The sequence below is a fragment of the Leopardus geoffroyi genome, chromosome C1, assembly GCF_018350155.1.
Source record: "Leopardus geoffroyi isolate Oge1 chromosome C1, O.geoffroyi_Oge1_pat1.0, whole genome shotgun sequence".
NCBI lineage: Eukaryota > Metazoa > Chordata > Mammalia > Carnivora > Felidae > Leopardus > Leopardus geoffroyi.
Window position 1 is genome coordinate 122060507 of NC_059328.1, and position 14113 is coordinate 122074619.

General features: G+C 33.4%; 1 protein-coding gene across 3 annotated transcripts in view; it reads right to left on the reverse strand.

Moving 5' to 3' along the window:
- Nucleotides 1-14113, reverse strand: part of DPP10 (dipeptidyl peptidase like 10) — a 1361034-nt gene that overhangs the window by 85632 nt on the left and 1261289 nt on the right. For all 3 annotated transcript variants that reach the window (XM_045479564.1, XM_045479563.1, XM_045479565.1), the window contains exons 11-12: nt 12967-13090; nt 2191-2229 (exon numbers count right to left, since the gene is read on the reverse strand). In XM_045479564.1, coding sequence (XP_045335520.1) covers nt 2191-2229; nt 12967-13090 — 163 coding nt within the window. The remainder of the gene's footprint in view (nt 1-2190; nt 2230-12966; nt 13091-14113) is intronic.

The following is a 14113-nucleotide window of genomic DNA, read 5'->3' on the forward strand; positions in this document are numbered from 1 at the left end:
TTTGGTTCATCTCAATACTATCAGTCTCATACTTTAAATTTCATCAAATTTTAAATATTTTATAAAATTCCCTAAGAACTTCTAGAGAAAACCTCAACTGTGACAAACTACCACCTGCATTTTTTTTTTTTTACTGAATAATTGATAACTAGTTTCTTTGCTTTAAAAAAAGTTTCTATTAAACATTCATAAATTTTGGATTTAAAATGTAGATAACATAATTCCAAAAGAGCATACATTATGTTGATACATGTCAGACTATTATGAATGTCACTGGCAATAAAAATGATAGCAAAATAGGTTTAATAATACAGTACAATTCAGAATATATCAATATCCATTATGATGTTGTTTCTCATTGTTATTATTTTCAGTATCTAACTTAAGAAAGTCCATTACTGACTATAAGACCAAAGTTGGGTTTTTTCCTCCAATTTCATGAAGATTAAGTAGTCCATATTAATATCTATTTATCTATCTAGCTGTAGATTTGGTATGCCTATGCTTCAAACAAGAAAAGTTTTAGCTTATTTACAGACCTTCTTTTTCTTTATTTATTCACCAAGTATTTATGGAAATTTTGTTATAACCAGACTCTGTATTAGGCATTTAGTTTATAATGGGAAACAAAGGATGAATATTCCTCCTGCCCTTGTGAATTTAGGAAAAAGTTCACAGAAATAATTGTGTAAGTATCACAAAAAAGATTACACTTGACTTTCAAATAACTCTTATTAAGAAATGGAATTTGGTTATGGTGGTTGGAGGAGGTGATTTTTTAAGTGGGTGATTTAAGCTGAGGTTTGAAAAACGATCAGGCTTCACAAAAGAAAGTAGTTGAGAGAATTCTGTTCAGAGGAAAGGTTCATACCAAACCTTGTAGTATGAGTGCTAATGTGCCACAATGGAGAAGGAATCAACAAGAATCGTTCCAGTTGTGAGAGTGGGAGTGTGACAGTGACGTGGCTAGAGGCACCAAAATGCACGCTGTGCACAGGTCCCTCAGCCAGCCTGCAGTGTGGTGAACAGACTGGCGTGTGCCCGAGGGGTTGAGTGTTTAGCAGTGAGAGAGGTGCTGCAGTACCAGCAGATTGATCCTGGATGCTGTTTGTGAATCGGAGTAAAGTAAATTGACTTGAGATCTTCTGATGTAAAATTGAAGAACTTGGTGATGAATAATATGTGCAGAAAAGAATGGGGAAAAGTTTAAGAATGACTGCTAGGTTTCCAATTTTTAATAGTTGGATGGGTAATTATGTCCTTGACTCCTATGATGAAAAGAATGCATATAGTCACGAGAAGGGAAATATGTCCACTGTGGACCTGTGGAGTGTGCAGTTACTTTTACAGACTTAGGAGAAGTTTCCAAGCATGGATTTGGATGTTTGAGAACTCAGCCAAGTGAGCTGCCCAGGGCTATACATCTAGAGGTCTCAATACCTGGGTGGTCACTGAAACCATAGATGTGTATGACACTTCAGGAGAGAATATAAAAGATCACTGCAAAGAACAAAAATCAAAAGCAAACCAAACAAAACACTTCCTTTTGCGAAAAAAAAAAAAAAAGGGAAGAAAAGAAAAGAAAAAAACAGTAATGGAGTCAGTAGTAAAATGGGTTCAGCCATATTTGGATACTCTGCTTGTGTTTCCTTCTGAAATGTCTGGTATGAGACCATGTTGTGGGGACATTTAGTAGTTATTCTATTATGGTCTGGATTCCAGCCCCAAGTATGTCACAAACTAGCATCATGATCTAGGATACATCTATGGAAAGAAGCATCTATCTAAACAATGTCCACATACCCAATATATGTGGAGGTTTGGTCAATCTTCTGGGAAATTTGAACAATACTGACAATTTCCAGCTTTAATGGGTCACAACTTTTTCTTCTTTCATTTACACAAAAGTTTACTTATATGAATGATCCTGAAAATGGATCCTAGTAGTTACTCTGTAACTTACCTTCTTTAAAAAAAAAAAAAAAAGGAACTAGCCTTTTCATAAATGATGTCACAGAAAGGCCAAGTCATAAATATTTTAATGGAAAAGATTCACTTAGCCAAACACAGCAAAGCCTTAAAGTCATATTACTGAGGTAACTTTTGAGAGAATATTATTATACAGCCACTGGATAAATAGAATGAGCACAATGGCCAAAATGCAACATAAAGCAACCTCCTGTGCCGTACCTGTTTGGAGAGCCACGTATCTGATGTCATCTCATATTTCTGAAAAGAAACAATGAACTCCATGAAGCATCTAAACACCAAAATGTGCATGCATCAATTTAACTTCTTTTACACATTATCCTTAAGGTATTATTTTTTTTTTCTCTCTTCAACTGATGAAATACCATGAGAGATCCCATTGTCACTACTGACTTAAAATGAATGAATAAGTACAGAATTGGGATTAAATGATAATTTAATTATAAAATCTTTTCTTTGGTGAACTCCTTTAGAATTCCCAGTAGTATGTCACCACGGATAGAAGATCATTTTCCAGTGCTGTTTGATTACCTCATTCAAACTGTTTTGAACCACTAGGCACTGTCTCTTTTCACCTCTAGGCATCATCAGGAAACAAAATTATTAAGTCCTTCAAAAGAACTGGGCTAACTGCCAACAATGAAATGAAAAGGTAGATGTTCTTTTAACATTCAATGCACTCTCCTTCATAGTCATTTTCTTTTCTTAAGGAAAAAGAATTAAAAATTTGAAATGACAAAATTTTATGTTCCATTAAAATTATCTTGCAAATGATCAGAACTGAGGTCATGATTTCACAGAGCAAAACTAGATTAACTTAATCTCAAGTTAAATATGTGTAGATAAAATAAATTTTATTAGTACTCTTTACATACAGTAATTTATGAAAATCTTGTATTCTAGAAAAGTAAGTCTATACTAAAGGTATTTAAATGAAGGAAATAAAATCACAATATATTATAAATTTTATCAATATGCAGAAGTATTCACTTTAAATTGTTATTAATAATTATTTATAATGTTTTTTTTTTACCAGTTTTCTCTTTTAAAGCCATATTATTATTACATTAAAATCAATCACTTTCTATTTTCAGGGCCTGTTTTTATTTATTAATAGATTTTTCTACATGTGGATATTGAGGAAACATCTAACTAAATTATTCCTTGATTTTCTATTTGCACCTCCTGCACCTTGCTATCTATAAAACATAGACACACACACAAAAATATATCAATGCCCCTTTTTAATAAATTTATTAAAATTTTTGTAATGTTTGTTTATTTGTTTGTTTGAGAGAGTGAGCAACAGTGAAAATGGGAAAGGGGCACAGAGAGAGAGAGAGAGAGAGAGAGAGACCGTCAGAATCCCAAGCAGGTACTGTGCTGTCAGTGTGGAGCCCAACGCAGGGCTCAGTCTCCCGAACTGTGAGATCAGGACATGAGCCCAAATGAAGAGTTAGATACTTAACCAATTGAACCCAGGCACCCCAAAGCATTACTAATTTTTTTTAGAATTCATGAAAGTCTAAAGTTTCACATGCATTTGTCTTATTTCAGTTCCAGCAGAGAGTAAAACCTTTATTTAACTCCATAGATGGATGAGAAATAGAATATCAATAAGGTACCAAATCAGTATGATACAGTTCCTATATCTATTTTCTACTGAAGCATTTTGATACATTCTTGACATTGCCTATATAGCTTATTATTATATAGAAAAGATGACACGCTTTCTCTAACTAGAATATACACATGCCAATTTCTAAATCATTTAGCAATCAGCTGAATAAGAAATCGTCTAGAACACTTTAACAAATGAATGGTGAGATCTTAGTCTGTCTATAAGCTAATCAGATGAAAGAGGTTGATTGAAATATTTCTAATAAATATAAGCTATATGTAAAGAGCATTAGCCAAAGCCAGTAAGTACATGGTTGACGCATCAAACTTAATCTACACATCTATGCTCATCACTCCAAAGATAAGTTTCTTCCTCTTTTCTCTTTTATAGACCATTTAAAAATTATGTTTTAAAAATATTGGAGTATAATTTGCATATAGTGAAATGTACAGATCTCCAGTATAAGCAATGAGTTTTGACAAATATATTTACTTCCCGTAAAGATACAAGGTCTTTTCACTTCCTCACACATTCTCTTGTGCTCCTTCCTAGAGGTTCCAAAAAAGTGGTCACTCTTCTGAACTCTTTCCCCATTAATTTCACCTGTGTTAGAAGTTCAGATTACTGAAATTATATATTATATATTCTTCTAAGAGGGACTTTTGTCACACTATGTTTTTGAGATTCACTCATATTTTTGGGGCATATCAGTATTCTGTTTCTTTTTGAATTTTCAAGCAGAATTCTGTTGTGCAGATATGGCACATTTTGTTTATCTATTCCTTGTTAATGGATAATTTGATAGCTTCTAGTTTTTAGCTACGATAAATGAATCATCTCTAAAGTTGTTTTTTTTTTTTTACACATCCTTTGGTGGACACAGGTTTTTATTTCTTGTCCAAATATCTAGGAATGGAGCTATTGGGTGTATGTGTGTGTGTGTGTGCGTGCACGGGTACACACACACACACACACACACACACATATACATACACACATTCATTCATATACATAATATACACTATAATATATATATGTTTATATATGTACATTTAATTTTACTTGAACTTGCAAAATCATTTTTTAAAGTAGCTGTATCATCTTACACTTCTTCTCATGAAGAATAAGAACTAAACCATTAAATTCCTAGGAATAAATCTAACCAAAGAGGTGAAAAATCTATACACTGAAAACTATAGAAAGCTTTTGAAAGAAATTGAAGATACAAAAAAATGGTGAAAGATTCCATGCACATGGATAGGAAGAACAAATATTGTTAAAATGTCGATACTACCCAAAACAATCTACATATTCAATGCAATCCCTATCAAAATAACACCAGCATTCTTCACAGAGCTAGAACAAATAATTCTAAAATTTGCATGGAACCAGAAAAGACCCCAAATAGCCAAAGCAATCTTGAAAAAGAAACCCAAAGCAGGAGGCATCACAATCCCGGACTTCAAGCTATACTACAAAGCTGTAATCATCAAGACAATATGGAACTGGCACAAGAATAGACACTCAGATCAATGGAACAGAATAGAGAACCAAGAAATGGACCACAAACATAGGGCCAACTAATGTTTGACAAAGCAGGAAAGAATATCCAATGGAATTAATACAGTCTCTTCAGCAAGTGGTGCTGCGAAAACTGGACAGCAACATGCAGAAGAATGAACCTGGACCAAATTCTTACACAACACACAAAAATAAACTCAAAATGGATGAAAGACCTAAATGTAAGACAAGAAGCCATCAAAATCCTCAAGGAGAAAGCAGGCAAAAACCTCTTTGATCTTGGCCACAGCAACTTCTTACCATGTCTCTGGAGGCAAGGAAAACAAAAGCAAAAATGAACTACTGGACCTCATCAAAATAAAAAGCTTCTGCACAGCGAAGGAAACAATCATCAAAACTAAAAGGCAACCAACAGAATGGGAGAAGATATTTGCAAACAAATCGGATAAAGGGTTAGTATCCAAAATCTATAAAGAACTTATCAAAATCAACACCCAAAAAACAAATAATCCAGTAAACAAATGGGCAAAAGACACGAATAGATGCTTCTCCAAAGAAGACATCCAGATGGCCAACCAACACATGGAAAAATGCTCAACATCACTCATCATCAGGGAAATACAAATCAAAACCACAATGAGATACCTCCTTACACCTGTCAGAATGGCTAACATTAACAACTCAGGCCAACAATAGATGTTGGCGAGGATGCGGAGAAAGAGGATCCCTTTTGCATTGTTGGTGGGAATGCAAGCTGGTGCAGCCACTCTGAAAAACAGTATGGAGGTTCCTCAAAAAATTAAAAATGGAACTACCCTACACCCCAGCAATTGCACTACTAGGTATTTATCCAAGGGATACAGGTGTGCTGTTTCAAAGGGCCACATGCACATGCAAGAACATGCAATGTTCTTATAGTAGTGCTATGGACAATAGCCAAAGTATGGAAAGAGCCCAAATGTTCATCGATGGATGAATGGATAAAGAAGATGTGGTGTGTGTGTGTGTGTATATATATATATATATAGTGTGCATATATATATACACACACACACACGCGCGCGCGCGCGCAATGGAGTATTACTCGGCAATCAAAAATAAGGAAATCTTGCCATTTGCAACTACGTGGATGGAACTGGAGGGTATTATGCTAAGTGAAATTAGAGAAAGACAAAAATCATATGACTTCACTCATATGAGGACTTTAAGAGACAAAACAGATGAACATAAGGGAAGGGAAGCAAAAGTAATATAAAAACAGGGAGACTCATAAATATGGAGAACAAACTGAGGGTTACTGGAGGGGTTGTGGGAGGGCGAGATGGGCCTAATGGGTAAGGGGCATTAAAGAATCTACTCCTGAAATCATGTTGCACTGTACGCTAATTTGGATGTAAATTAAAAAAAAAAAAATTTAAAACAACAAAACCAAAAAATAGACTAATAATGGAAAAAAAAAAAAGAAAAAGAATAAGAACTGAAATTTTCTACATCCTCCTCAATAGTTAATGTCACCTTTTTGTTGTTTTAATTTTAGTCATTCTAATGGTATGTAGTGCTATTTTATTATGATTTAATCTATATTTTCCTAATGTCTAATAATGTTGAATACTTCTTCATGAATTTATAACTTCCTTATACATTTCTGTTCACATTTTGATCTTTTTAATTGGTCTTTTTCATTATTGAGATGCATATATTTGTGTGATAACACATTTTGCAAAATATTTTCTCCTATTCTGTGGCTGTTTCTCTTTCTTTTCTTTTTTATATTTATTTTTGAGAGAGAGAGAGAAAGAGAGAAAGAGAGAGAAGCAGAGGGGCAGAGAGGGAGAGAAAGAGTCCCAAGCAGCTCTCAGCGCAGAGCCCTATGTGGGGCTTCATCGCACAAACCTGTGCCAGAGCCAAGAGTCAGAGGCTCAACCCACTCAGCCACTTAGGCACCCCTGTGGCTGTTTTTTAATGGTGACTTTGTTAAAAACTTTCTAAGTTTGATGATGCCTAATGTATTATTTTTTCTTTTATGATTAATGGCTTTTTGCCTCTTAGGTATAACTAAGTTATATCTCATATTTTTATCTAGAAGATTGACAGTATTATCTCTTAGATTTAGGACTGCAATTTATCTCAAATTAATTTTAGAATATGGTACATGATGTTAAATACCACTGTATTTTTCCTTTGGTTATTGATTGTTCCAGAATCATTTTCCCCCTTTGGATTGTTTTGGCACCTCTGATAAAAATCGATCGATCATATAAATAGGAAATCTATTTCCGGAAACTCTTATCAGTCAATTCAGTTGATCTGTTTGTGTGTCCTTATGCCTCCACTATAATCTCTCAGTTTCTGTGGCTTCCAGTCAATCCTGAAATCCAGTAGTGCAACTTCTCCAGCACTGTTGGTTTTTTTAACAAGATTGTATAGCTCATTGGGTCTTTTGCACTTCCATATACATTCAGAAACAGCTTATCTGTTTCTACTAGATAGACAGATCAATTGATCAATCTGCTGGGAATTTGTATTGTATTTAAACTACAATTCACTTCGAGTAGGATGCCATCTACAATATTAAGCCTTTCATCTCAAGCATGTGGCATATATTTTATTTATTTAGGTCATCCTTAATGCCTTTCAAAAATGTAGTTTTCAATATGAGGATTTTGCACGCTATTTGTTAAATTTATCCTTATGTATTTAATGTTTTAAAGATTTTAGTGGCATTTTTTCCCATTGTAATACTATGAATCTAGAAACACATTTTGATGCTTCTCAAATCTTTATTTTGAAAAAAATACAATCTTACAGAGAAGTTAAAAGACCAGTTCAAGAAACATTTGCACAGCCTTTAGACATATCCCTCATTAATTTCTATTTTGTTCCATTTGCTTTATTATTATATCTCTCTCCTGTTCTTAAACCATTTGAAAAGAGGGCAAAAAATATATTTTTTTCAAAATCAATTGAATGTTAAAAATATACTTTTTCTAAATAATTTAACAGAAATTTTGAGTCATTATATCCATTTACCCCTAAATAATTCAGTAAGTGTTCAATAAAATTACAGTATCCTATATACTCACATTTATTTGTAGTAAAATGATAAAAATCAGGAAATTGAACAAATAATTTAAACTGGTACACTGATTTGTGAATTGTGACCCATTCTAGTCTTTTTTTTTGTAGATTTCTTACTTTTTATTTATGCAATAATGCCATCCACAAATAGAATTTTGCTTCTTCCTTACCAATCACCATGATATTTATTCCTCACCAAGTTACTCTGGTTAGAATCTCTAATAAAGTTTGAATAACAGAGTGAGAATGTATATCCTTACCTTATTGCTGGTATTAAGATAACTAAGGAAAATGTTTTACCATAGAGTCTATTTATTGGGGTATTTTGTGGGTATCCTTTATCAAATTGAAAAATTTTTTTCTATTCATTTATGTTGAAGTTATCATGAATGAGTGATGAATTTTGTCAACTGTTTTTTTTCATCTATTGAGATAACTGTTTATTTTAATTCTTTCCTTCTATTAAAATAATTACACTGATTGTTTTTCAATATTAAACCAATCATAAATTACCAAAATAAACCCCATTTAGTCACAGTGCACAATTCTCTATATTGCCACAGTTGATATGTTAATATGTTTAAGGAATTTTTTGTATATACCCGCATGAGACATTAGTCTAAAGTGTTCTCTCATATGGCCTTGCCTCGTTTTGGTAAGAGGATTATACTATGCTTACAAAATGAACTGAAAAGTTTCCTTCCTTCTCTACTCTCTGGAGATTGTAGAAATTATAAAATTTATTCCTTTTTATCCAGTTTTATTGAGATATAATTGACATATAACATTGTATAAGTTTAAGGTATACACCATAATGACTTCATATATGTATATATTATGAAGTGGTTACCACAAGTTTAGTTAATACCCATTACCCCACATAACTGCATTTTTTCTCCTTGTGATAAGAACTTTTAAGATTTATTCTCTTAGCAACTTTCAAATATACAATAAAGTATTGTTAACTATCATAATTATGTTGTACATTACTTCCCCAGAACTTACTTATCTTGTAACTGGAAGTTTGTATTTTTTAACCACCTTCACCCGGTTTCCCCACTCCCACCCACACCCTCCCCTTTGCAAACAATCTCTTTTTCTCTAAGTTTTTTTTTTTCAATACACATACAAGTGAGATCATACTGTATTTGTCTTTCTCCGTCTGACTTACCTCATTTAGAATAAATGCCCTCAAGTTCCCTCCCTGTTGTCACAAATTGTAGGATTTCTTTATTTTTTATGGCTGAATAGTTATTCCAGTGTGGTGTGTGTGTGTGTGTGTGTGTGACATTTTTTATCCATCCATCCACTGATGGACATATTTACCCCGTGTTTTGGCTATTGTAAATGATGCTGCAATGAACATGGGCTGACAAAGAGTCCTTTGAATAATGATTTCGTTTCCTTGAGATACGTACCCAGAGGTTGAATTGCTAGATCATACAGAAGTTTTACTTTTAATTTATATCTGCCATACTGTTTTCCATAGTGACTGTACCAATATACATTCCTACCACAGTGCACAGGATTCCCTTTCTCCATCGCCCTGATTCTATTTATCTCTTGTCTTTTTGATAATAGCCATTCTAACAAGTGTAAGGTTCATTGTGGTTTTGACTGAATTTCCCTAATGATTAGTGATTCCGAGCATCTTCTCATATACCTGTTGGCTATTTGAATACTTTCTTTGGAAAAATGTCTATTCAGGTCCTTTGTCCATTTTTAAATGAGATTATTAGATTTTTTTGTTTTTGTTTTATTTTGGTATTGAGTTATATGAGATCATTATATATTTTAGATTTAACTCCTAATCAGATATAGGATTTGCAAGTATATTCTTCCATTGCATAGGCCGGCTTTTCAATTTTCTTGACTATTTCTTTTGCTGTGTACAAGCCTTTTAGTTTGATAGTTTTGATTTACTTAAATTATCAATTACCTTTTAGAATATATAAAAAAAACTAGAAGACATTTTTATTTTACTCACATATTTACCATTTTTGGCACCTTTCTTTCCTTCATTTAGACTTGAGTTTCCATCTGGTGCTATTTTTTTTTCAGACTGAATAACTTAATTTGATGTTATTTATACAGATCTACTTGTGATGAATTATCTCAGTTTTTACTCATCTGTAAATGTCTGTCTTCATGTTTGAAAGTTATTTTCATAGGACATAGACTTCGAGTTTACACTGTTTTTCTTCTAGTCCTTTAAAAATGCATTCCACTGCTTTCTGGCTTATGTTGTTTCTGATGACACAGAGGCAGTAATTTTCATCATTATATTCTCCCATATGTAATAGATTTTTCTCTCAAGCTGTTTTCATTTTTTTCCCTCTTAATCTTTGGTTTGCAATAATTTGAATATTATGTGCCTACTTATTTTCTTTGTTTTTATCTTGTTTGGGGTTTGCTAACTTCTTAGATATATAGGTTAATGTTTACTTTTATTTTGTTTCAAATTTGGGATATTTTAAGTCATTATTTCTTTTTTTAAATGCTTATTTATTTTTGAGAAAGAGAAGGGGGGGTGGGCAAGGGGCAGAGAGAGAGGGTGACAGGATCTCAAGCAGGCTCTGAGTTGAAAGCAGAGAGCACGATGTGGGGCTTGAACCCACAAACCGTGGGATCATGACCTGAGACGAAGTGAGACACTTAACTGACTGAGCCACCCAGGTGCCCCTTAAGTCATTAATTTGTTTTTTTTTCCTGCCACAATATCTCATATCTTGCCTTCTGTGTATATTCCATCATACATATACATCAGCTCATATTGTTCTACAGGTAATTGAGGCTTTGTTCATTTATTTTTTCCAGTCATTTTTTTCCTCAGGACTTCAGTTTGAATTGTTTTTATTTCCCTGACAACAACAGTGTCCAGTTTGTGTTTTAACCCATCCAGACAATTTCTCATTTCTGTTACTGTTGTTTTTAGTTCCTGAAATTTCATTGTTCTCTGTTTTACAGTTTATTTACCTACTGAAATGTCTCATCTATTCATTAATTAGGGCCACCCTTTAATTTACCAACTATCTTTCAAACAGATTTTTAAAAAATCTGTATCTGTTAATTTTAGTAACTCTATTGTGTGTAAGTCTGCTTTTATAAATATTTTGGCAGGGGGGTGAGAGGCAGGCAGGTTACATTTTCTATTTTTCTACATATATAGTATGTTTTGATTGTGTAATTGATATTTTAAATTTTAATTTTCCTTTTAAAAGAGTAAACTATCTTCTGGGAAGACAGCTAATTTATAGGCATGCACTTCATCCTTCCCAGGTTGGATATAAAGGTTTATTGTAAAGAGTACAGAACAACCTTATTCCTAATGCATTTTCTTTCTGGGCTGTGAGTTGAATGCAAAGGGTTTTCAGTGAGAGTGCTCTATGTTTGCTGCTGAGCACTCCAAAGTCTCCAAGCCTTGTGCAACCTGCAGATTCTCCTTTTGCTTCTCTGTGTGAAGCGTGTCATGTACTTGCACAGTTAAGCATTGAGCTACAGTCTTGAGAGTCCCTCTACATGGATTGCCAGAGAGCTCTTCTCTCTGCAACTCCAAATCTGGTGGTACTTGTCCTCCAAATTTCAGCCAGCACAACAGTCTCAAACTGATTCTCCCTGCCTACTTATATCAGTGATACCACTGTGCTTTTCTAGGGCCTCATTAACTTGCACTGTGATCTCAAAGTAGCCCCCACAGAAAGGTAGGCTTATCCTCTGTATTTATTTTATTTCACTATTTATGTCCTTATCCTGCTATTGTCTGAGAATAGTTGTTTAATACATTTTGTATAGTTTTATAGTTGGCAACAGCAGAGATGCTAGACTATCAACATGTACACCATCTTGTCTAGAAACAGAAGTTTGAGGGGCGCCTGGGTGGTTCAGCCAGTTAAGTGTCCAACTTTGGCTCAGGTCATGGTCTCACAGATCGTGGGTTTGAGCCCTGCATCGGGCTCTGTGCTGACAGCTCAGAGCCTGGAGCCTGCTTCGGAATTCTGTGACACCCCTCTCTTTCTGCCCCTCCCCTGCTTGCTCTCGCTCCTCTCCTCTCTCTCCCTCTCTCTCTAAAAAATAAATAAACATCAAAAAAATTTTAGAAACAGAAGTTTGAAAATTTCTGTTGTTAAATAATTGGGAATACTTTGGCAAGTAACAATAGAAGCGTACAATAGAGCAACTTAAACTGATTGTAGTATTCCTCTCTTTAAAGAAGTTTAAAAATTACACGTACAGGATTTATTGCAGAGTTATAAAAACTGATTATAGAAATAGAAATGCAACCAGCTTTCAAAATCACAGTGGTTCAAGGACCATTTTATTTTTTACTCTTCTTACTTAATTTAAAACTATAGATACTGTCCATTATTTTATAAGACTAATCTGAATGACCATAGAAATTGAATTTTGGAATGTGTTTGAAGAAAACAGGAAAAATATTCTATATTCTCAAGTTAATCAAAGTCAAACTATGGAGAGAAAAATTTATTTCAGAATTAAACTAATGTGATTTAGAATCCCCTTAATACAAGAATTCATTTTTTTTTTTAAATCTTGGTTTGTTCTCTTTTGCTTATATTTCTCACTTCAAAGTGTAGATGATTTATGGATTAAAATATATACTCCTAATAGAAGGACTCTTTCCCAACTACCTTTGGAAGTTAAATATTGGTCTTTGTACAATGGATTGCCTGATTTCCCTTTGTGAGTAGCATAAAATACTTCATTTGAGGCATGAAAGAAAAGTAAATTATACTCACTCTACTACAAGCGCCAGTGGTGGTCTCACAGACCGTGAGGATGGAAATGTTCTGAGGCCGGTTTAACCATCTGACCACCGTCTTCGTATTGCTTACCCATTTAACCATAGTGATATAATATTCTCTAGTTCGGAAACAAAATTAAAATTTACATTTAGAGCCAGAGAACCTGTATGGTACCAATAATATACACTTGTTATTTTATATATAAGGATAAATGAAACACTATAAGGATGCCATATCACATTAATTTCTATTTATGTACGTATACACATCTGCTGTTCTGAATACTCATGCACACATAAATACAAATATATGTATATGTATGTTAACACATGTACATATACATACAGGTACAAATATACAGAAAATTTGAGAATAAATTTGAAAGTGAATGATATCCCAGAAAGGAAATCCTTGGAAAAATAAAATAATCAAGGTGATAGACATTTATGCATATATTTTTAAATTTTCTATTGATTAACACTAACAGGTGCAATAAGCATAATTTTTTAAGCTATATTCTATTTTTGTAAAAAATGCAACCATTAATTAAAAGGCAAAACTTATTTTTGATTTCACAATTTTTTCTTATACATGATCTCTGTGTTATTTCACTTTACCCAGGGGCCAATCTTATTCTACACACATATGCGCACACACACACACACACACACACACACAAATATATACATATACATATATTATAATTTTAAAATCTTATTTAAAACAGTTTAAAATGAAGAAATCAAAATGAGGGAGATGAGGGATATTGAACCTTTGGTATAGTGAGGATGCTAATTAGTGGGGCCCAGAATGTTCTAAGGCTACTTCTAGATTGGGAAAGCTTGTATTTTTTTCCTCTTATAATTAGTATATATTTCTTTCATTGTAGATTTTATGTTTAGGAAATTACACACTGTATCAAAAAATCCTCAACCCATACAGACAAAATACAATTGTCAACAGTGATTCAATTTACAATAAAAAGGAAAAAAAAACTTTCCAACAAATTTGCCCAGTTTCAGAATAGATGAGGTGATTTAGAAATGGCTTGAGAAGTGCCATCCATAAGCACTGTCTTAAAATTAATCCACCCAGTTTTTATGTGATTTAGAAAAAAACCACCTATGGGAGAAAAGCTTTG